The sequence below is a fragment of the Eptatretus burgeri genome, chromosome 6, assembly GCF_056783735.1.
Source record: "Eptatretus burgeri isolate ZD-2024b chromosome 6, Ebu_testis_v1, whole genome shotgun sequence".
NCBI classification, from domain to species: Eukaryota; Metazoa; Chordata; class Myxini; order Myxiniformes; family Myxinidae; genus Eptatretus; species Eptatretus burgeri.
The window spans coordinates 45,838,257-45,862,310 of record NC_140966.1 but is presented as its reverse complement, the minus strand read 5'-3'; the positions used below and the strand labels follow the sequence as shown (position 1 = coordinate 45,862,310).

Genomic DNA, 24,054 nt, shown 5'->3' with positions numbered 1-24,054 from the left:
CTGTTCCTAGCACGTTCCGCGATCGTTTAAACACGGCAAACACACGTTACTTGTAGGTCACTCATAAGTTGAAGCACGTCAAGGTAATGGCCAACATACTTGAAACCAAATTTCTAACCGATGAGTAACGTGCTTTGAACAAATGAGTAGCGTCAGCTTAGCCTATGTTTAACGTGCATTGAAACTATGTATAACTGGCCTTGAACCAATGACTAGCGTGCTATGAACGTAAGAGTAACGTGCGTTTAACCTCTGAGTAGCATGTTTTGAACCTAAGTAAAACGTGTTTCTAACCTTTGAGTAACATGCTATGAATCTATTTGTAACGTATGTAAAACGCACATTGTCGTATGAAGACAAATTAAATTGACGTCTTCCTGACAACCATAGAACTTACTGAAAGTGTTTCTAACTTACATCTACCGTGTACTGGCGTATTGGCAGCGTTTAGAGGAATTGGTATATACAAATGGGCTTCACAATAAAAACCCATCATTGTTCCAGACTCCATGGTGAGTAGATGTGAATGCTGGTAGTATCAATAGTAGCAGTACTATTACTAGTCGTAGGTGTGCGTGACAGTAATAATAGTAGTAGTCGTAGTGTTAGTAGCATTGGTAGTAGCTGTATGTCTATGTCAGTAGTAGTATGTGAGCGTGATGTGGAGGCTGTGGGGGATGATGGATCCTCGTTGCGTCAACGAATAGGAGAATACTTTGCACCATTGTTCGATGTTCTGAAAGGGCTAATTTTTTTTCCAATTCCGAAGATGAAATATTTCTTCATTTTACTATTGAAATTATTAAAAAAAAGACTTTGACAAATGCATAATGTACTAGTAATGAACACAGAACGCTTCGATAACTTATAGATTAGTTATACCAATGATTGCTTATCGTGTTTTAGGCGTCCACAACCTAGCCCAACGATAGTCTAGCGTATGCATAACGTGGGAACGCATCGTTTACGATTACGTGACATTTGCTATCCTTTGACTGCCACTAAACTATTTTAATAAACGGCTGTCACTTGGCTATTGCTTTTTGACGCTGGTGCAAGGCAATTCAAATCGTTTCCATTGAACGAGTTAACTTGTTGCCACTTGCCTATTGTTTTTGGACGCTGGTGCTCAGCAATTGAAATAGTTTCCATTGAACGAGTCAAATCGCTTCCACTGGACTATTGAAATGATTTAATAATAATACTTGGTTATCCTTGGACCCACTCTGGCTAGTAGCACGTCGAACATCGCTGGGGGCATTCACAGGAAGTTTATGAAGGATGCATGGTCCTCGTTCCGGAGTTCCACCATGAGCTGGTCATATATGCCGTAATGGCGTCGCATCCCGATCCATGGTCTCACCCAGTTCCTTCTCCTCAGTTCACGTCTTCTTCTCCTGGCTCTATTGGCACGCAACTGGTGCAGTGTCAACTCGATGAGGTCATGTTGATGTTCGAGGACAGGTAGGTATTGTCGTCTCAACGTTGCCGTATCCTCCATCTCTCGGAATGACATCGACATGTACTCACCACGAAGTATAAAAAAAAGACGGGTTCCTCCTGCGAAGCCCCTTTTTATATACTAATTCCCATAATTGCTGCGAATACGTCGTTCTACGTCAGCTGTTTGTTAGAAATGCGTTCAGTAAGTTCTGTGGTCGTCTTGAAGACGTCAAATACGTCTACATACGTATTTGTTCGTAGGACATGCTCTACAACTAATTCCCAAGCACGTTACTCATAGATTATAAATAAGTCACGGGTTCCCTAAACATTACTTTGATGTGTTTCGATGTATGAGAAACTTTCTAGTAGCGCGTTGCGAGCTGTGAACAACGTTCGTGTAGCATGCTTATAAAACGTTACCTATAGTTTATGAATAAGTTTCGGGTATGCAAATGTTACCTCAACGTGTTTCCACATATAAATAACGTGTGTCAACGATCGCATAACGTGCCTAAGCCTTATGGCCAGCGTAGCGGAACGTGTGAGCCAAACGCCGAGTACGTCGTAAAATTTTAAGCATACGAAAATTTGAGAAAAACCACAAAGTTCAACGATTAAAGCCAGCGTACAACGACTTATGGCAGTGTTTTTCAGCGTGCTCTTAACGTATACAAAACCTACCCATAACGTATTAGACGTGTGCCAGCGTATTAGGCAAATTTTTCATAAATCGGCATAGATTGGCTAAATCGTCAAGGTGTGACAGCCCCTTTAGTTTTGAAGCTTAATGGTCAAATAACTCAAATCAAGTGTCAAACTTATGGCACACAAAAATATATCCGGACTTAAGTAATAAAGCCTGGACTACCAACGTTTTTTGAAAATTTAAACTTCCCAACTTTATTCCACATCTCATGTCTTGGTGCAGACTGAACAAGTGCGGGATCGCAACGACTCATCTGATGCTAACAGTTTGGGCAGTGAGGGGTCGGCAACGAAACAATCTACCATTCTTCCATGTGGAGGTACGAGTTACTCAAAGCCTGATCTTTTCTACCCTCGTTAACCCCCACCCCCAAGCCACCCTCCTTAAAAATTTCCAGGTTTTCCTTCCTGAGTTTCCTTCTGCATCCATCTTGTTGACCCCATGCATCCTCACCTTCCCATCATTCTCAACATGGCCATTAGTGTCCCCCACCCTTTCTCTCTGTTCCTTTTGTTCTGTTGTATCCTGATTCATGCATTGTTCTCGTTCTTCCACAAGCCTTCACTCTGTATTCAAATAAGAGGTTTTATTTTACTCAGCAAATAAAATTTGTAGTCATTATACTTCGGTTTCAACCTTACAATCTCTCCATTCAAACCTATCTCAGGCATCGAGTGGTTCTTTAAATACTGCACTGTACAGTACATTTTGTATTGGCTGATTGACCTCTTGTTCAATGTGGTAAAGTGGATTTGCAGACCACTGCTGATGCTTCTGTGGTGACCTCCACTTCACCATCTGACCACAATAGCACTGTTACCACCCTTGCTGTGAGAGACAAACCCACAGTATTTGGAGGAGATAAATCTGTGAATCCAACACAGCAGGTGGGTTTTATGACACCACAATAAAGAATTACCTACCTACATAAAACACAGTGTGTATCTCTGTATTTGTGTATTTGTCTGCCACCCCACCCCCCCCCTCGGAAGGATGATTTGAGTCGGGTTTTAAAGGCCAATCTTTTAACATGACTGTGTGTTCACGACGGTCAAATGATCCAAGAGATCCAGAGGACCAAAAAGAAGAGTAATTATTTCTCTTCTTTTGAAATTGTAAACGGTGACTTGCAGATCGAGCCTCAAGGGCAGAATACAGAAGCGTTTTTTAAAAATAACAATGAATACAAGGCGCAGAGAGATGAAATTCACTGCACAAAATGTGCAACAGGTGCAGCGTAATACAAGTGTTCATTTACGTCCGTAGGATGTCTAATTAATAAGGAAGATACTGTAAAAGCACACCTGACGCTAGGCCAAGTCTTCAAACTCTGGCATGCTCAAGAGGCCGTATCGTCAAAACGAAATGTCCCAGAAGAAAAATAAATTATGATCATATTTGTACATGTCATATTTTAAAATAACACTTTGTCTTGCTGCCTAATATCATATCTTTCAGTCTCCTTGAATATTTCAAATCAAATAACTCCAACCTTCATTTTTGACGGGCTTTTATATTAGTCTATACAATAAAGCAGGAGTGTCTGTCTGTCTGTCCCCAAACAACTCCCTCAGTTTTGGGGCTAGCCCTGCGAAACTTTGTGTACAATCTTTCTGGGTCCCACCGGGTGTCCTAAGGTGGGTGGGAGGTTTCATAAATTTCTCAATAAAATTATGATTTTGAGTTTCCACCCAGACGAAACTGTTCCCTCTCCACAAGTAAACACATTCAAGGGTTCAGCATTCGCAGTTTCGCCATTTACTGTATGTGCAAACATTCGCTGGTTCAGTAATACGAGATTCTAACTACAATTGTGATTTTGAGTTTCCACTCGATCGACGCCACTTCTTCTCCATCCTAAGGTGGGTGGGAGGTTTCATAAATTTCTCAATCTAATTGTGATTTTAATTCTCCACCCCTATAAAGCTGCTCTCTCTCTCTGTCTGTCTGTCTGTCTGTCTGTCTGTCTGTCTGTCTGTCTGTCTGTCTGTCTGTCTGTCTGTCTGTCTGTCTGTCTCTCTCTCTCTCTCTCGCTCTGTCTGTCTCTCTCTCTCGCTCTGTCTGTCTCTCTCTTTCTCTGTCTCTCTCTCTCTCTCTCTCTCTCTCTCTCTCTCTCTCTCTCTCTCTCTCTCTCTCTCTCTCTCTCTCTCTCTCTCTCTCTCTCTCTCTCTCTCTCCATGCAAACTGCATTCACAGGTTCGGCATTCGCAGTTTCCCCACTTACCGCATGTGCAAACATTCGCTGGTTCGGTCATATCTCGATACAATTGAGATTTGTGTTTCTTCCAGTACGACGCCGATCTTTCATGGTTTCAGCAATTTCTCAATGCAATTGAGATTCTCGGTTTCCACCCGTCAGATGCCACAATTTCTCGCTGACGTTCGTAGATTCAGCATTTGCAGTTTCGCTATTTACCATATGTAGAAACTACCCATCTTCTGGTGGTGTCAACTTCAGTAAGTTTTTTTTTTTGTTTTGTTTTGTTTGTTTGCCCAATCCATTCATGGACCGGCTGTCCATGCCTGACATTCGACTGAAGTTGTCACAGGAATGTGGAATTTATTGGTTCATGGTTTGGCATTCACCGTTTCCACATTGTCTGTTTGCTTTTGAGCTCCAACCCATGTGCAGCATGGGTACTTTGCTAGTTGGTAAGATCTAAACTGTTGATCAAAGTTCCTGTTGAAAAACTCGGTGAGCAACCGTTTTTGAAATTCGATCATTATTCTTATGTCTTGGTCTGACCTTGCTTATGTTTTCCTGTGCCATGGAGTGATCTGCACTATTAGAATAGTTCATGTTTAATTGATTCTACAAACGTATTATCACGAGTATGATTGTATGTTTCATTCACGCATTTATCCATTCGTGTGCAAATCAATACATCCATTATGCTTGTAATATGTACAAGCTGTGGCATTTTATTTTTGCTGCTCTTTCTTCTTTCTCATCCTCCTGTTACTATCCCAACTCTCATCCAACATATGAGAATTATATAAACAATAGATTTCACACTATTTTCGGAAATGATGGTGAGACGAAACTCCTTGATCGCTGCACGTGAACTTTTGGTCCACTCAAACACTTGTTCATTCACCACTGGCAAATGTTTCACTTTGCGAGGAAATGTTTGATATGGGTATCGATTTACGCTGTTCAACTGAAGCATGTCTATCACCTGGTGTGACGACTACTGCAGCTTATATAACTCCTCGTGGTTACTTCCTTGATCATTCCCCAAGAGAGCTTTGTCAAGTCAGCGACATTGCGTGTGAACTCTTAACCCACATGTTAAATATCTTTCTTTGTATAATCTGTCAATTTCTATAAAATTAAGAATAATGATCCGTTGCAGAGCCCCGAAATAAACATGCTTAATTTCTTGATGACCTCTGATTTTATGTCGACCATGCTTGTCTACGCTGGAAATGAAATGTCAGGGGATTTTAATGTTCATGTTGATGACTTCCATGATCCACTCTCAAAAATCTCTGTCCTTGCTAGATAATTTCAATCTGCAGCAACTTATTCTCTGTCTAACCGATAATCATGGTCATACTTTCAATCTTGTTTTATTCTATGAACCTGGTCGCATGACTGGGGTTGACTTTAAAATACAGTACAGGAGAAAATCTTTTATGAGGACATGAAAATAACGGAAGGCCCATTAATTATCCGGAAAAAAATCGGCCAAAAAATGCCGGATTCCCAAAGTGACTTTTTTTTTTGTATGCGAAGTCGAGGATCGGGGAAGAAACCAGTACACTGAACAGATGAGGACGTAACAGACAAAAACGGGATGTAAAAAACCCATGTACCGCATAGGGTGGACAGGATGGATACAGAGGATGCATGAGGTGGACAAGATTGATGCAGAAGGAAACTCCAAGGAGGGAACACTGGAAAATTGGGAGGAGGAGGGATTTGGGTGTGGTTAACGAGGGTAGAAAAGATCATGGTTTTGGATTGGCGACGATCTAAAATGGTGGTGAACAGCTGTCTTGAAGACCTGGAGGGAAATTGAAATTTAGAGAATGTGAAAAGTTTATTCCACAGTTGGGAAAAAGAAGATGAACGAATGAGTGGAGGTGAACAATGATCCTGGATTTAGGTTTTCGATTCTGGACTTTGCATTAATTTTACGCTTTCAGAGGTTGGTGGTCACGGTTTTAGCAATAGCTTGTGCCCCTCTCGACCATATGCATTACAGCTGGAGAAAATTGGACGTTTTCTTTGGTTTTTAGAGGGGTTTGTTGAAAGGCTTTATCATTGAACAAAGTCGATCCAAACTGAGCGGGCCGGGTTTAGTGCAAAAAAAAAAAAGTGTGCTGTACAGGAAATAAAATTGATTCATTACTTGATTTTTAACTTCCTCTTTCTACTTCCACTTTTATTTTTACCTTTGAGTTCCCTGACACGCTGTCCTGCTCATTGGAGCAGAGAAGGAAGTGTTCCTCCTTCCCCACTCCTTATTTCTCTCCCTAATCATGTTGTTTCCTTTTCGTCTTCTTTTAAACTTTTTTGTGAATTAAAATTCTCTTCATTATTTTAGTCATACAAAGCTTTTTAATTATTATTTTAAAGTCTTTGGTATGGCTTTGTTTTGCCCATAAAGGTTTTGTGGTTTGGACGCAATTGCTGAAACCACAGCTTTGCAAGTAAAGGTTTAAATGTTTTTCACTTCACGTTGTCCTTTTTATGGCTTTTGCTTATTTTATGACTATTGACCACCATTTTTGCTTTTAGTGTGTTTAATCAATAAAAGCAGACACAGCACTGTCCAATATTAAATGCTGTTATGAGCTTTTGTGAGTCTGTGACCATTACATGTTGCTCACTTTTACATCTGTGGTTCAAGGAGATTGTCCCTGTAGAGATGTCTTTAATATGACCTTCATGAAGTTTGTAATTTTCATTGCCATGCATCCTCTTTCACAGTCTCATCACCTGTCGGTGAAAAAGCCCAATGAGGTTTATGATGCGGCAACATCGACTTTACAAGATAAGGTCTTGCCAGATTCAAATGTCCCAAACGGCCTTCTAAAACTGCCAGATTCCAAGCTGAGCTCCACACTGGATGAACCAAGTATGTATCAACTTTGAAAGTGGAGCTGTTGATGTGTATACCAGACCTAAGGAATTTGGTTCATATATGCATTCATACCTGATGCTTTAAATTGCAACTGTGACTCCAACTGTCACCCCCCCCCCCCTTTGCACGTATGTCCTTCTAAATTAGAAATGGCATTGTCAAAATTATTGACACCCTCGACTTAATATTTGGTGGCAGGCACAGCATTTGGAAAAAATAACTGCAGTGAGGCGCTTCCCATGAGCTTCCTATGAATGAGCTTCCTACACCTCTCCGCTGGCAGTTTGGCCCACTCTTCTTGTGCAAACTGCTCCAGTTCTCCCAGATTTTAAAGGTGTCTTCTCCCAGCTGCTGTTTTCAGATCCCCCCACAGGTGTTCAATGAGATTTAGATCTGGACTCATGGCTGGCCACTTCAGAACAATCCAGCATGTTGTATTGAACCTTTCCTGGGTGCTTTTTGAAGTGTGTTTGTGGTCATTGTCCTGCTGCGAGACCCAGCTTTCTGACACTGGGTTGAACATTGCGCTCCAAAAAGCCTTGGTAATCTCCTGATTTCATGATGCCATGAACACATTCAAGGCACCCAGTGCTGGAGACAGCACAGCAACCCTAAAACATCACTGAACCTCCTCCATGCTTGACTGTAAGGAAGGTGTTCTTTTCTTTGAAGGCTTCATTTTGTTTTCTGTAAACATAAAGATGATGTGCTTTAACAAAAAGCTCTAATTTTGTCTCTTCTGTCCATAGGACATTCTCCCAGAAGGATTTTGGCTTGTTCAGTTGTGTTTTGGCAAACTCCAGTCAGGCTTTCTTATGTCTCTCTTTCTCAGCAGTGGGGTCCTCCTGGGTCTCCTACCATAGAACCCCCTTTCATTGAGTTGGCGATGGATGATGCGAGTTGAAACTGTCGTACCTTGTGTCTGAAGGTCAGCTTGATCTGTTTGGCAGTTGATCGAGGTTCTTTCTCTACCATTCGAACAATCCTTTGCTGCAATCTTTGATCAAGTTTTCTCTTGCAGCCATGTCCAGGGAGGTTGGCTATAGTGCCATAGGCCTTAAACTTCCTGATAACATTGCATACGGTGGACACAGGAATATCAAGGTCTCTGGATATAGACTTGTAACCTTGAGATTTATCCATGCTTGGCTACAATCTTATGTCTGACCTCCTCAGACAATTTTCTGGTTTTCTTTCTTTTCTCCATGCTCATTGCGGTACACGCAGTGCCATAAAACAGCAGAATGGCCCCTTTTCTACATTCAAACTGGCTGAATGAGTGATTTTTATATTGTAGGTACCTGCAACTCACCACAGGTGAGTTCAATTCCAAAGTGAAGGAGAATCACCTGCTTGAAATCTAATCATTTCTAACAACTTCTAAAAGGTGCCAATAATATTGTCGGGGCCATTTTTGGATTTTTGTGTGGAATAAGCAGATTTATTAATTTTTTCACATTTTTTTTTTTTGTTCCACTGCAAACCATTTAAATACATATGTGGATACCAAAAGATTTTTTAATTTTTCAACAATTTTTTGGAAAAAATGGTGCATTATTTGAAAAAAGTGCAAGGGTGCCAATATTTTTAGCCATGACTGTACATTATCCAAGCAAGTTGTTCATGGGATTTGAGTGACGTTTCTTTGGCATGATAAACTCAGGCATTGCATTTTTAACCAATGCCTTTGTTTTAAAAAATCTACATTCTGAAAATTAATGGACCACTTCGTATTTGAAAACCATAAATATCTGTTTTAAACAGCTCTGGCACATTCAAATGCGTTCTCAGAGAAAGTGATAACCCAGAAGGAACAGAATCATTATCAGATTGCTGATTCCTTACATAATGTAAATTTATTTATCTTTACTGCTTTTGTATCACATGGCATTGCACATGGATCCATTTAATCATTTATGCTAAACAATCATGATTCCAAATGTTTAGTATTGTCGGACCCTGACATTCGTGGTTCCATGAGTCGCGGACCCCACGTATTCGCGGTTCATAAAATGTGACCTGCTTCTACATTTACAGCCCTGTGCTTTGCGTATTTGTGTTTTTTCACGAATGTATTCGTGTTATTTTCACTGGATTTTTGATTTTCTTTTATGAATCACAAACTGGTGGGAACCTACCCGCTTTTTCCCATTGAAACAACTCCCCAAAATTCACGGATTTGACATTTGTGGCATTTCTCAGGAACGTATCTCCCGCAAATGTCAGGGTACGACAGTACTGTATTATGTATTCTGATGCAATGTGTTGTTACGGTTGTGGAAATTCACAGATCACCATTCAGCTTCCCCGAAGATCAGTTATGTCGATAAGTGTGTGTCCAGGTTAGATTTCCCCACCGATGTATAACGGGAATTATTTGTGTGCCAGGCTGTGAACCTTTGAGGTAGTGTTATTATTTTCTTTCTTTATTTTAAACAATCATCTCCTCACCACCTTCTCCACACCCGCCAACATCTCCTCACCACCAATCTCCACAAACAGACGAACTTCTCCTCACCATCATCTCCACAAACAACAACATCTCAACAAACAAACGAACTTCTCCTCACCAGCATCTCCACGGCGCCGCCATCTTTTCACCAACAACAACATCCCCAACAAACAACATCTCCACAAACAAACACGATGGCATCCTCTACAGCGGCAAAGTGATTTCAAACACGGCCGCGTTGTGAAAGTGATCTCAACCACGGGCGCGTGTGACGGCAGAATCGGATCAAAACGGCGAAAGGGGCGGAGCCAGCCGGGGGTGAAGGTTTAAAGGTGAAAGGAGGGAGGGCGCTGATTTTGGGTGATGCAGCCCAGAGCGACCCCTCCCCTAAAAAAGGCGCGTTTCAACGCCGAGAGCGTTGTTGGTCATTGTTGGTCGGTGGAGGCAGTCGAGTTGGAGTCGGGAGAAGTCGCCAGCCAGAGAGAAGTCGCCAGCCGGAGAGAAGTCGCCAGCCGGAGAGAAGTCGCTAGCCGGAGAGAAGTCGCGAGCAAGCTACGTAACGGTCCGAGCGATCGGGCCCCGAGTCGGTCGAGCGACGCTGAGGAGTGAGCGGGCTCTGAAAGAGCATCAACTCTAAAAGAGCAAGGGCTGTTCGCTCCTCTAAAGCGTCGTCGGCCAGGCCCGATCGACCAGGCCGCGCTGCTAGGCCCTGGACCAACCAAGCCGCCGTTACAACAGCTGCTCGCATTGACGACGAGACAGATACGGAGGGTCGCCGACCAAAGGACCCATCGAGCCACCACGAAGGTGGCGAGGTAACCTGCCCGGCCTCTCGGAGCTCCTTCGGTCATCCCAATTCCGAGGAACATTAAAGGCTTACGAGCCCTGTTCTTTCTTTCTTTCTTTCTTTCGTTTTGCATGAAAGTCTGTGGCGCCTTGTCCGTAAGTAGAATTGTTGTAAGTGCATGTACATAATAAATAGATATCGGCTGTAGGGTTTTACTCGTGTCTTGTCCCCTACCCCCATTCATTGCATTGCTTACATGTACGAATAAATGTTCCCCATTTTTGAATGTCACCTGCTCGTTGCGTCTCTTCCACCATTGACTGCCATAATTGCGTTCGGAATAATTAGCTGGCTGATTACACTGAACAACAAATTTCAAAAAAATTTTTTTACTGGAGACGTGTAAAGTGATTAAGACTAATTTGGGTACGCTGATTTCAAAAATCATAACCGTTTTGCTGTATCACGTCAGGATTTTCAGGAACAGAAATATTCCCATTGCCTAGAAGTCAGGATTTCAATGAAATTTACATATGTCTTTAACATGTCTATTTCGTACAATTGTTGTTAACTTGTGTTATATTTCTTTCTTTCAGATAAAGATGAGTAGGCGTTCCTGTACCAATCATCCTGACAACTTCTGTTATGTCTGTGGTCGGTATACCAAAAAAGATCAACAGCGAAGTATATCTACAGCAGTGAAAATGAAGGCCGCCTACTTTCACTACTTCGGGTGTAAGGTGGGGGACCAAGAACAGAGCTGGGCACCACACATCTGCTGCACAAGCTGTCACACAACCTTGACTCAGTGGTTGGTGGGCAAGCGCGCGAGCATGCCATTTGCGGTGCCCATGATATGGCGTGAGCCGCAGAATCATCATGATGATTGTTATTTCTGCTGCACAAGCATCGCCGGCTTCAACAAGAAGACTAAAGGTCACATCAAGTACGCTGACTGCGTCTCTGCTCGTAAACCTGTGCCTCATGATGACGAGAACCCCGTTCCAACACCTCCAGCTGATCAGAACATAGCTGTAAGCAGTGGTGAAGAGGATGGTGATGATGAACCTTTTGAACCCGACACTCAAGAATCACACCTTCTGAACCAGGGAGACTTAAATGATCTTGTAAGAGATCTCTCGCTGTCAAAGGCGAAGGCAGAGCTGCTTGGATCAAGGCTGCAGCAGTGGAATCTACTTGAACCTAACACCAAGATATCCTTGTTCAGAGCACGTCACAGAGACATGGCTGAGTTCTTTGAGATGGAAGACACGATGACATTCTGCAGTGACATCAACGGTCTGTTGAAAGAACTTGGGTGTGATCACGATCCTGCAGACTGGCGCCTCTTCATCGACTCGGGGAAGAACAGCTTGAAGGCTGTTTTGCTCCACAAAGGCAACGAGAAACCATCAGTCCCACTGGCTCACGCGTTCGGCATGACAGAGACCTATGAGACTATGCGGCAGCTGCTTGATTCCATCAAGTACAATGACTTCAACTGGCACATCTGCGGAGACTTGAAAGTGGTGGCGCTTTTGTTAGGGCTGCAGTCAGGCTACACGAAATACATGTGCTTCCTTTGTCTCTGGGATAGCAGAGACGACAAGAATCACTGGACGAAGAAAGATTGGGAAGAGCGAAAAGAGCATGTACCTGGTCGACACAACGTGAAGCATGTCGCCCTTGTCGACCCAGCCAAGGTTTTCCTTCCACCAATCCACATAAAGCTCGGCTTGATGAAAAGTTTTGTACGGGCAATGGATCTGAATGGGCGTGGGTTTTATTTAATAAATGAATACCTCAAGGAAAAGTTTGGCAACACCTTGTCGGAGGCCAAGATCAAGGCTGGTGTCTTTGTTGGACCGCAAATCCGACAGATTATGAAGGACGAAACTTTTCTGACAACTCTAAACCCCAAAGAGCTGGCAGCGTGGAGGAGCTTCAAAGCTGTGACGGACAACTTCTTGGGGAACGAGCGCGCGGACAACTATGAAGAAATAGTGCAGTAGCCGCTGGAGTCCTTCAGGAAACTTGGCTCCAGGATGTCCCTGAAAATCCATTTCCTACACCAGCACCTGAACTTCTTCCCTGACAACTTGGGAGCAGTCTCGGACGAGCACGGCGAGCGATTCCACCAAGAGATTTCACTCATGGAGACGCGTTACCAAGGGCGGCACAACCCGAACATGATGGGCGATTTCTGCTGGTTCCTGCATCGTGAAACTGACACAGAGCAGCACAAACGCAAAGCCAAATGCCTAAAGCATTTTTAATTACATTCTAGTGGAGTTTTTCTGTAATTTCTATAATTTTGAAGCATTCATGATGAAATAAATGAATAAATGAATTTTTGTAAATTTCATTGAAATCCTGACTTCTAGGCAATGGGAATATTTCTGTTACTGAAAATCCTGACGTGATACAGCAAAACGGTTATGATTTTTGAAATCAGCGTACCCAAATTAGTCTAAATCACTTTACACATCTCCAGTAAACATTTTTTGTTGTTCAGTGTTAATAGCCGATAAAACATACATCTGGTCCGACGGGGCTTGGCGATTTAAAACCGCTCGGCAATCGAAAACGGAACGAGCTGCTTAAAGCGGCTCGTTTTCATGCAGGCTCCGTTGAGGTGTAAACTCCCAGCATTTCTGTCTGCGCGAATAATTAGGTGCATCGACAATTCGGCGATCGACCCTGTAGCACGTGGACAGAAGAGTTGGCTGGTTTAGGGTGTGCTTAACAACACCCGTAGCTGGGTTTCGGCATTGATCCGAAAGCTGTGACGAGATTACTCGTTCGGTGGGCGCGCGCGGCCGCAATTGATCTAAAGGCACGCCGGGCAGGTGAAATTCCACAACATTATTGTTGATATGAACGAGGCTTATTGTTGTTTATAAGAACACGGACAAGGTTTATATGAGCCAGACTCTGTGGTGTGATGGATAGAACATCCGCTCCGAGTCTGGGAGGTCGGTGGTTCAAACTCCAGCCGAGTCATACCAAGCACTTTTAAAATAGTATGTGATGCTTTGTTGCTTGACATTCAGCATTTAAAAGGATAAGAGCACAGACAATCCCCTAGGTTGGCATTCATGGGGAGGAGGAAATTACTCCCTGAGAAATGCTCCGCTGAGTGTGGTGAGAAAAGGGGGCCATTGTTGTAATGTTGCTGGTACCCAGAGTACCCCGGGAAGTTGCGGAACTTTCTCCAGGCTCGGTGTGTGTGTGTGTGTGCGTGTGCGTGTGCGTGTGCGTGTGTGTGTGTGTGTGTGTGAGTGTGTGTGGGTGTGTGTGTGTGTGTGTGTGGGTGTGTGTGTGTGTGCGTGTGCGTGTGCGTGTGCGTGTGCGTCAGTCAGTCAGTCAGCTCCACTATGAGCTTTGGATACTCTCTTTAAAAAAGCAACAAAAGAAACATTCACTAATACTCAATTCTGTCTTTTATTGCCAAGTCTGCGATTTTGGCAAAAGGAAGATGAATGTGTCGGTGTGTGGGAGATAGGGAGGAAAGGCATCAATATTCTGGACAAGTACACCAAGAACCAGGTAGGGCCCCAATACATCTGGTTTTGGCAAAGTTGACAAAAACATTCCATTCATGTTTTTTTTTTTAAGCAGTCTCCTTGGCTATTGGGCACATTCCTGAACGCGTCGCCACTCCGTCACAGGATACCAGCAAGCTGGCACTCATTTTGCCGACCTCAGAAGGATGACAGGCAGAGTCAACCCGACATTGTATTAATTCAACAGCTGAGTGGGATTTGAACTCAGGATCCTTGGATCCCAAGCCCATCACCCTAACCATTAAGCCAACACTTGGCAGCACCAACACTCTGCACAGAGTATGGTTCCAATGGATGTGGATGGATGGTTTTTGTTCGTTTGACATTTATTTTGTTCTCGTGTTAAAACCTGTCAAAATGATGGGTTGGTGTTATTTTATTCAAAATATTCAAGAGACTGGAAGATATGATGTTTTGTAGCAAAATTGTATTATTTTAAAACACGACATGTACAAATGTGATCCTATTTTCTTTATCTTCTGGGACTTTTCATTTCGACGGAACAGTCTGAAGCCTCGACCGAGTGTCCTGTGTGCTTATATCTTCTTTATTTATTTGACATCCTACAGACGTAAATGAACACTCGTTTTACTCTGCCTGTGTTGCACATCACGTGCAGCGAATTTCACCTCCCTACGCCTTGTATTTGTTATTTTTAAAAACTCTTCTGTACACTTTTTAAAAACTTGGGGCTCAGTCTGCAAGTCACCGTCTAAATTGCAATAGAAGAGACGTAATCACTCTTCTATTGAAAATATTTGTCGAGTGTTCTTTTTTAATCCTAAAAAAATAGACCGCAGTGAACACACAGTCGTGTTTAAAGATTGGCCTTTGAAACCCAACTCAAATCGTCCTTATGAAGGGGGACAGACAAATACACACTGTGCTTTATATCGGTAGATTACTCTCTACGATTGGTCATGTGATGGTATGAGGTGTTGTTTTTTTCTCTGAAATTGAGGCTCATGAATGAGTGAGGTGGTGGGGGGAGGGGACATTCTTACCTCCACGTTTTCAAGACAGCTGTTCACCACCACCTGTCAAATATATTTTCCCCATCCAAAACCATTGTCTTTTCTATCCTGTTAAGCTTCCCCAAGCCCACCTCTTTCTGAGTTTACAGGTCTCTTATTTGGTCATCCCTGCTGTTGGTGTTTCTCCCTCTTTTTCTACTTTTTGTTTTTTTTTGTTAGATTCTGATCCATTCTATGTTGTAGCTCAAACACGAGCCTTGACTGCTTGCTTGAAGCCCAAGAGGAAAAAGTGCGATTTGAACTTTCTCCAGTAAACAGTTCCACGAACGGGGGAAAAAGAGTTGTGTGTGCCTGGATTTTGGTCATTTAATTCAGGAGTCACTGGTAGAATTTTTGCATCCTAAAAGAGCTGGGGTGGGTTGAAGGCCTGGGAGAACAGAGAGAGCTCAGTTAGAGAGGCAGTATAAAATAGAGGTGTGACTGACCTGAGTAGAATGGCAGAGAAACAGGTCTTGTGCTTAGGCCTGCTCATCACGGTTGATTCCAATAATGTCGAAAGCTGCAGATTCCACAGAAACCAGGGGACACTAATGTGATGCTGGGGTGCCAGCCCATCGGGGAGAGCAGTACTCCACTGAGCTATGGACAAAGACTTTTGTCGACCATGAGTAGTTCTGATTTTGTTTTCTCAATTCATGTGCAGTCCATGGCGTGTTTGCTATTTATTAACCAATAAAGCAGGGATAAACTCTGGGTTTGGTGTACCGTGAAGTGGGGATGAGGGGTGATTTCTACTCCTTAATTGCCCTGCTAACTGCAGAGAGAAAGTGATTTGCAAGATGACAATGCTGGCATACAGAATATTGGGAGGTTATGTCACTTCCCTCTCCTCCCACCTCTCAAGACTGTTTGTCTGAAGTGAAGTCCAGTGTTGTCTATTGTCTCTGTCTGCATGTTCAGTTGACTTGTGTAAACAGCTCTTCCATGAGCTTTAGACCCCGTAAAAGAGTGATAAAATATGTAAAAATAACAAAACATAATTTTATCCAAAGAATCAACATTTTCTCAACCATCCTTTAAGCAAATGCACCAAGAAAAATTTAAGATCATTATCGTCCACTTCGCTATTCGTGAACAATTTTCAGCTATTGCTATTTAATGAAGATTTTATTGGATGAAGGGAATTTTGAAGAGGATGTTTTTGTTTTTTTAATTCTTGGTCGGTTGGTATTGTTGATCAGATGCTGTACATAAAAATGGTGTCAAACATAAAAATGTTTCTAAAATGCTTTGTTGAGTCAGTTTGGATTGTGCAGAAAATTGTTTTTCATCCCCACCCCCCCCCCCTCTCCCTCCCATGCAGGCAAGACTGAGATTGAGGGCTATGATTCCAAGTTGACTACACTCACTCCAAACAAATCTATCAGTACCGTGCTCTCATTCAGCCAAGCCTCTCCTCAGCTAACAAATGGAATTGCTGCTCAAACTTCCACTGAGTCGGTAACCATGGTGATTGTCTCTTGCTCAGCTGCTACCACGGTCACAGAATCCAAACATGAAATGCACACCTCTTCAACTGAAAGAGCTTCAAAGACTATATCCAGCACCAATGTCAACGTTGAAGGTTCCATCGCAGTCACACGACCTCGAAGAAACCGTTTGCCAAACAAAATCCATTAGTGAGCGCAGACTGACCTGAGCACTAAATCAGACAAAACATGTGAACTAAAAAGTGTAGCAGTTGATTTAATTTTGAAATGTTTATAAATGCTGCCCTGTTACGCTTTATGAAAATTTGCATTCTTTGAAAGAGGAAAAAAACCACAATGGCTGTTGCAAAACTCTGGCATTTAGTAACGATGAAATATTTTGTGCGCTGGATAGTCATCTTTTTTTTTTTCTCCCAAATTTGTAGCAGTTTATTCAGTGTAGTTGTATAACTACTTTTGTTCCACCGTTTTGTGAATCTTTTCTTCAATTTTATTTGTTGGAATTGGAAATTAGTTTCATTTATTGTTTGCACACTTTATTCATCACGACAAAATGGCCCGATAATGAAAATGTGCGTCCCAATAAAAAGGACCAATAAGCGATGTCCATCGTCTCGTATCCTATACGTTATTAACTCGGCAGGGATTTATGATGCCTACAACTGCATTCGGTGAATGATAGACGAGCAAAGCTTTTAGCTTTTACCATTCCTAATTTGCATCGTTCTTTTAATCTTATTTTTTCTTTTCCAACATTTGCAAGAATGTGATTGCAAGTTTTAATTTATTTTCACGTTTCGTTTTCCTACTTCTGAATAATCTGAAGACGTGCTCACTTTGCATCAAGTATGATTGCTTGATCGATAGTTTACCAAACAACAGCTTTATTGCAGCAGTGCCGCCACGGTAGCATCCATGATGTAACATACAACTTGTAAATGTTCCACCGTCTCAGCACGATCTGGAGGGAATTCCATTTGCACATTGTCCAGCCATGGTCCTCAACACTGTACATACGGTTGCTTTGCATCGTGTGTGTTTAAATGGCATAGAAGGAACTTTAAAACAGGAGGAGGCCATTTGGTCAATCATGCCTGTGTTGTATCATTCACCACATTTATTCCATCTCTCAGTTTATCGACTTAATATTTTGTTGGCATGTTCATGCCTTTTGTTTTTCTCCGAATGCTGTGCATTCATATGTGTGAAAATGGATTTGTACATACAGTATAATTCATTTAAATGTACTATATTGCATTAAAGTTTTGTATGCATACTTTATGTCATGATCATTCAGAACTCTAAAAACAAGGTTTGTAATTGGTTTATGCAATTTCTTCATCAGCGGAAATACGTTGTTGCGTGATGAGATTACTAGATCATGTGGAAGCGAATTCCAGAGATTGGCTGGTCACGTTGGTATGTATCACCTGACCATTGATACACGTCACACCTGACCATTCAGCACAACTTTTATGACCTACACAACATGTAATGGAGCCCACCAGGTGGACAAACTCCTCATGTTCTGACCTTGGTCCCAACTAATTGTTAAATTCATTGGTGTGTGTGTGTGTGTGTGTGTGTGTGTGTGTGTGTGTGTGTGTGTGTGTGTGTGTGTGTGTGTGTGTGTGTGTGTGTGTGTGTGTGTGTGTGTGTGTGTGTGTGTGTGTGTCCGTAACTCCGAAACCATAAAACCTAGCAGCCTGAAACTTTCAATACATATGAAGAAAACTCCAAGAAAGTGCAAGAGTGAAAATTGGGTTTTGAGTTAATTAAAACACCCCTTTTGAAGATAATTAACGGCATTATTTAATTATGACTTTTATCAGGTGCATCCTCAAACACCTCGCTCTTTGAGGTCTTAAAGTGTATCCCAGGTAACTTCACTGGAGTCTGAAGCCGCCATGTGTTTTGGCCTGCTTAAACACGCCTTGTCTTGAAACAGGCCGCAATAAATTCTCAACAATAGTTTTTTTTTCACTTTCCTCACTCATCATCGAATGCATGTTCATCATAGCTATAAATCGTTGTGTACATCGCTTTTGTAAGGACTTTAGTTTTCAAATTAGGATCTTGGAGCAATTTTATGCATTATGATACAATTTTCTACAATCTACTCTCACAGACTAACTATAGTATATCATCGAAATATTATTTCCGTTTTGAGGATTGGATATCGTCCGGACTTAATAAGTGTTGAAAGCTGGAGTGAAATCTGATAATTTAAAGAAATAACGAGCCATAACTAAGCCGATATACCTATTTACTTTGAGCAAGCAAGGTTATGTTCCCTCCTCTATACATACACAAGAAAATGTGAAATTTCCAAAGCATCAAACATCTTTTTCTACTGTTTGGAGAATTATATTGAGTGAACAAAAAATTTAGGACCGTGCCAAAATTATCCAGCTTCATTGAGATGTGATTGAATGCATTCATTGCGAGACTTCGCGTCCTATCCCCCAGAGGGACTGCTTGTCCATAGCATCTGCCAGATCTGTGTTTATATTTTCGGAGGTTTCGCGAGGTGCTCTCCAGGGAATCAAAGCAAATCTGGTTTAAAAAAAAAAACAAAAAAACGGACTACCACGTGACATGTGCACAGATGAGCAGGCAACGAGGCAGAATTTATGCAATGTTTATTTCAAGGGCGATTCAACTTTACAGTGTCTCCAGGGTTGCTCTCCATTAAACAGCAACTCTTTTGTGGATGAAGTCATTATTTGAACGAATTCATTTTATTTCAATAACTGCTGCGTGTGCAGTGAAGACTGGCTTTAAAGTTAAAGGGATCCAATATGGTGTGCAGTCACAGCCAGCTCAGGCAACCATTCCTTATCAACCATTTAATTGGAATGCTTGAACAAGTGCTTAAGTCACTTGCTGAGCACCCTCTGGTCAAAAGCAGTACCGCGCTATGTCATTCTGAGCGAGTGGTTCGTGCCCCGTCATCCTGAGCGGGTGGTTCGTTCCCCGTCATCCTGAGCGGGTGGTTCGTGCCCCGTCATCCTGAGCGGGTGGTTCGTGCCCCGTCATCCTGAGCGAGTGGTTTGTGCCCCGTCATCCTGCGGGAGTGGTTCGTGCCCTGTCATCCTGCGCGAGTGGTTCGTGCCCTGTCATCCTGAGCGAGTGGTTCGTGCCCCACCATCCTGAGCGAGTGGCTCGTGCCCCACCATCCTGAGCGAGTGGCTCATGCCCCGTCATCCAGAGGGAGTGGTTCGTGCCTCGTCATCCCAAGTCAGTGGTTCGTCCCTTTCCATCCCGAGCGAGTGATTTGTGCTCCGTCATTCTTATCGAGTTTTTGTGAAATAGCACCTGATTTCTTACATTTCCTGCAATGCAGCCGTTTGCTGTATTAACGTGTTTTCTAAATGACCGAGCCAATTTTTTTTGCCCACTCATCACACATAGCTGTTTATAAAGATTAGTGTTTGTGAACATATCCATGAAACATCTATATAAATGCAATGTTGTTTTGCGGTAAAAGCTGCTCAAGGTTTTTTGGTTGTATACAATATGTACTGGAATCAGTAATCACACTGACTCTAACCTGCTGATTCCCGAAAAATTGCCGAGTGTGTGTGTGTGTGTGTGTGTGTGTGTGTGTGTGTGTGTGTGTGTGTGTGTGTGTGTGTGTGTGTGTGTGTGTGTGTGTGTGTGTGTGTGTGTGTGTGTGTGTGTGTGTGTCTTCATAAAGCATAATTCTCTCTGCTAACTCCCCTACCCTCACCCCTCTCTGATCCGCCCTTGCTTTACCCTCCCCCAAAACAGTGCAGCACCCTCCTCCCATGCCTCAATCACTCTGTCCTCCCCTCTCTCTGTCTGTCTCTGGACATATCCGGACAGTGGTGATGTCTGGACGATGTTTGTCTCTGGACGTGTCCGAGCGGTGTTTGTCTCTGGACAACTTGGCTCTGCATGCGTCTGGGGGGTGTTTGTCTCTGGATGCGTCCGGGTGGTTTTTGTCCAGACGGCAGTTTGTCTCTGGACAGCTTGGCTCCGGATCCGTCTTGGTAGTGTTTGTCTCTGAACACATCCGGGCGGTGTTTGTCTCTGGACGCATTTGGGCAGTGTTTGTCTCCAAACATGTCCAGGCAGTGTTTGTCTCTGGACGCGTACGGGTGGTGTTTGTCTCCGGGTGGTGTTTACCTCCGGGCGGTGTTTGTCTCCAGATGCGTACAGGTGGTGTTTGTCTCCGGATGCGTCTGGGCGATGTTTGTCTCCGAACGCGTCTGGGCGGTGTTTGTCTCAGGACGGATACGGGCGCGGTTTGTCTCCGGACGCATCCGGGTGCTGTTTGTCTCCAGACGCGTATGGGTGCTGTTTGTCTCCGGACGTGTCCGGGCGGTATTTGTCTCTGGACGCGTATGGGCGGTGTTTGTCTCCGGATGCGTCTTTGTCTCTGGATGTGTCTGGACGGGAGTTTGTCTTCGGATGCGTCTGAGCAGTGTTTGTGTCTGGACGGCTTAACTCCTGATGTGTCCAGCAGGTTTTGTGTCCGGGCGTTGTTTGTCTCCGGACTGTGTTTGTAACATCACTGGTAGAAAATGGATTTCAGGCATTATTTTATTTCCATCTTCATTGTTTTTCTCTGCAGAATCATTTTGATGAGACAGTGTGAATTGTAATTGATGCTCCATTGCACATCTGTCTTCCCTTCATCTCACCTCACACCATCTTCCCATTCCCCACCCTCCTCGTTTCCCCTCCTTCCTTGCTTTCCTTTTCCCTCCACCTCTCAACTCTCCTCCCTCCCTCTCTCCCCCCACCCCACCCCTCTCCCTTTTCTCCATTTTTCCTTCCCCCCCCCCACTTAGTATTCCTGATTTGCTGATTGACAATAAACTCCCTCTTGGAAGAAGTCACCACTTAGAGATTACATTTGGGCTACTCGTGAAAGGACCAGCAGAAAGAAGGAAACGCATGCATATGATTTAGAGGTCTTTGACGGTTTGAAAGAAGTCGGACTGGAATGTCCAGTTGATAAAAGTAAACTGTGAACAATCATAGGAAGTGTTCAAAGTGAAGCTTTCTCATGCAAAGGAAAAGTACATTCCAAAGAAAGCAAAGGATGGAAATATACAATGGAGCTAATTTCTCTCCAGATAATCTGTGGTCTTGAGTTGACATAAGAAGAGAGCTTGGAGTAGATGTGCAGAAATCAAGGAAACATTTCATTATTTGAAGTTTGCCAGAACTTGGAATGAATTATGTGCTCGTGCAAGAAACCTTGGCAATCAATTTGAAGGAAAGCTTGCAAGGAGTGTCAAGTCCAACCGGGAGGATTTTTTTGGCAATTTGTAAACTGCAGGAAACTTATCGGAAACCTTGAAAGATCTGATGGCCCAACAGCTGATCCTGATAAGGATATGGTGAATGTTTCTAACTTTGCTTTACTGTTTACAATCACTCTTCACCAAGGAGGATCTGCGAAATGGTCCAAGACTGGGGTGGCAGGCCCAGTCCCAGTGGCCGGAGCTTGGTGAAGTTTTTATATTGGAAAACATTGTGAAAAAAAACTTCCAGTTAAACAGCAACATGTCTGTGGGGCTGGATAACATAAAACCCAGGATTCTTAAATAATATTTGGTGGATGTCTTTGAGACATCTTTAGACTTGAGATGCACAATGAACTTTGAGAAATTTATCGCAGAGGAGGTGTCTTCTCATCGACTGGAAGAGAGACAAAAAGAGGGAGTAATAAATTTTCTAGATATTACTGCCCAATGGGTTTAACCTTGGTTATTGGGAAATTAATGGACTCCTTTATCAGGGCTGCATTAACTGACCGCATTATCCAGAATGAGCTGCTCATGTGTGTTATCGTTATTCTGGGATTTGAGTGGATGAGTTTGTTGGATCATGGAACCCCTGTCGATGTCCCTCCTCCTCCTCCTCCTCCTCCCCTCTCCTCCTCCCCCTCTCCTCCTCCCCTCCTCCCTCTCCTCTCCTCCCCTCCTCCCTCTCCTCTCCTCCCTCCCTCTCCTCCCTCCCTCCTCCTTCTCCTCTCCTCTCCTCCCTCTCCTCCTCCTCCTCCTCCTTCTCCCTTCCCTCCCCTCCCTCCTTCTTCCTCCTTCCCCTCCCTCCTCTCCCCTCCCTTCTCCCTTCCCTCCTCCTCCCTCCCTCCTTCTCCCTTCCCTCCCCTCCCCTCCTTCTCCCTTCCCTCCCCTCCCTCCCCTCCCTCCCCTCCTTCTCCCTTCCCTCCCCTCCTTCTCCCTTCCCTCCCTCCCATCCCCTCCTTCTCCCTTCCCTCCCTCTCCTCCTTCTCTCCTTCCCTCCCTCCCCTCCTTCTCTCCACTCCCCTCCCTCCTTCTCCCCCTCCCCTCCTTCTCCCTCCCTCCCCTTCCCACCCCTCCTCCCTCCCTTCTCCCCTTCCCTCCCCTCCTCCCTTCCCGCCCCTCCCTCCCTCCTTCTCCCCGCCCCTCCCCTCCTTCTCCCCGCCCCTCCCCACCCTCCCTCGCCCTCCCCACCCTCCCCACCCTCCCCGCCCCTCCTTCTCCCTCCCTCCTTCCCTCCCCTCCTCCTTCCCTCCCTCCTCCTCCTTCCCTCCTCCCTCCCCTCCTCTCCTCCCTCCTCCTCCTCCTCTCCTTCCCCTCCCCTCCTCTCCTTCCCTCCCTCCCTCCTCTCCTTCCTCCTCTCCCTCCTCTCCTTCCCTCCCCTCCTCTCTCCTTCCCTCCCTCCTCTCCTTCCCTCCTCCTCCCTCCTCTCCTTCTCCCTCCCTCCCTCCTTCCCTTCCCTCCCTCCCTCCTCTCCTTCCCTCCCCTCCCTCCTCTCCTTCCCTTCCCTCCCCTCCCTCCTCTCCTTCCCTCCCTCCCCTCCCTCCTCTCCTTCCCTCCGGCTCTCCCTCCCCTCCTCTCCTTCCCTCCCCTCCCTCCTCTCCTTCCCTCCCTCCTCTCCTTCCCTTCCCTCCCCCTCCTCTCCTTCCCTCCCCTCTCCTCTCCTCCTCTCCTTCCCTCCCTCCTCTCCTTCCCTTCCCTTCCCTCCCTCCTCTCCTTCCCTTCCCTCCCTCCTCTCCTTCCCTCCCCTCACCTCCCCTCCTCTCCTTCCCTCCTCCTCCCTCCCCTCCCCTCCTCTCCTCCCTCCCCTCCTCTCCTCCCTTCCTCCTCTCCTCTCCTTCCCTCCTCTCTCTCCTTCCTCCCCTCCCCTCCTCTCCTTCCCCTCCCTCCTCTCCTTCCCTTCCCTCCCTCCCCTCCTCTCCTTCCCTCCCTCCTCTCCTTCCTTCCCTCCCTCCTCCTCTCCTCTCCTTCCCTCCTCCCTCTCTCTCCTTCCCTCCTCCTCCCTCCTCCTCTCCTTCCCTCCTCCCCTCCTCTCTTCCCTTCCCTCCCTCCTCCTCTCTCTCCTTCCCTCCCCTCCTCTCCTCTCCTTCCCTCCCTCCTCCTCTCCTTCCCTCTCCTCTCTCCTTCCTCCCCTCCCTCCTCTCCTTCTCCTCTCCTCTCCTCCTCTCTCCTTCCTCCTCTCCTCTCCTCTCCTCTCTCCTCCTCTCTCTCCTTCCCTCTCTCCTCTCCTCCCCTCTCCCTTCCCTCTCCCTCCTCTCCTT

At 44.6% G+C, this 24,054-nt stretch overlaps 1 protein-coding gene across 9 annotated transcripts in view; it reads left to right on the top strand.

The window, feature by feature from the left end:
• Positions 1-17,795, top strand: part of KANSL3 (KAT8 regulatory NSL complex subunit 3) — a 104,149-nt gene extending 86,354 nt beyond the window's left edge. For 5 of the 9 annotated variants that reach the window (XM_085884808.1, XM_085884807.1, XM_085884806.1 and 2 more), the window contains 4 exons: positions 2,375-2,471; positions 2,900-3,039; positions 7,092-7,239; positions 16,388-17,795. In XM_085884808.1, coding sequence (XP_085740934.1) covers positions 2,375-2,471; positions 2,900-3,039; positions 7,092-7,239; positions 16,388-16,704 — 702 coding nt within the window. In that variant the 3' untranslated portion in view covers positions 16,705-17,795. Of the gene's footprint in view, positions 1-2,374; positions 2,472-2,899; positions 3,040-7,091; positions 7,240-9,747; positions 10,513-13,939; positions 14,034-16,387 lie in introns of those variants that run through there. The other 4 variants (XR_015059141.1, XR_015059140.1, XM_085884810.1 and 1 more) reach the window with 4 other exon arrangements.
• Positions 17,796-24,054: the final 6,259 nt, after the last annotated feature.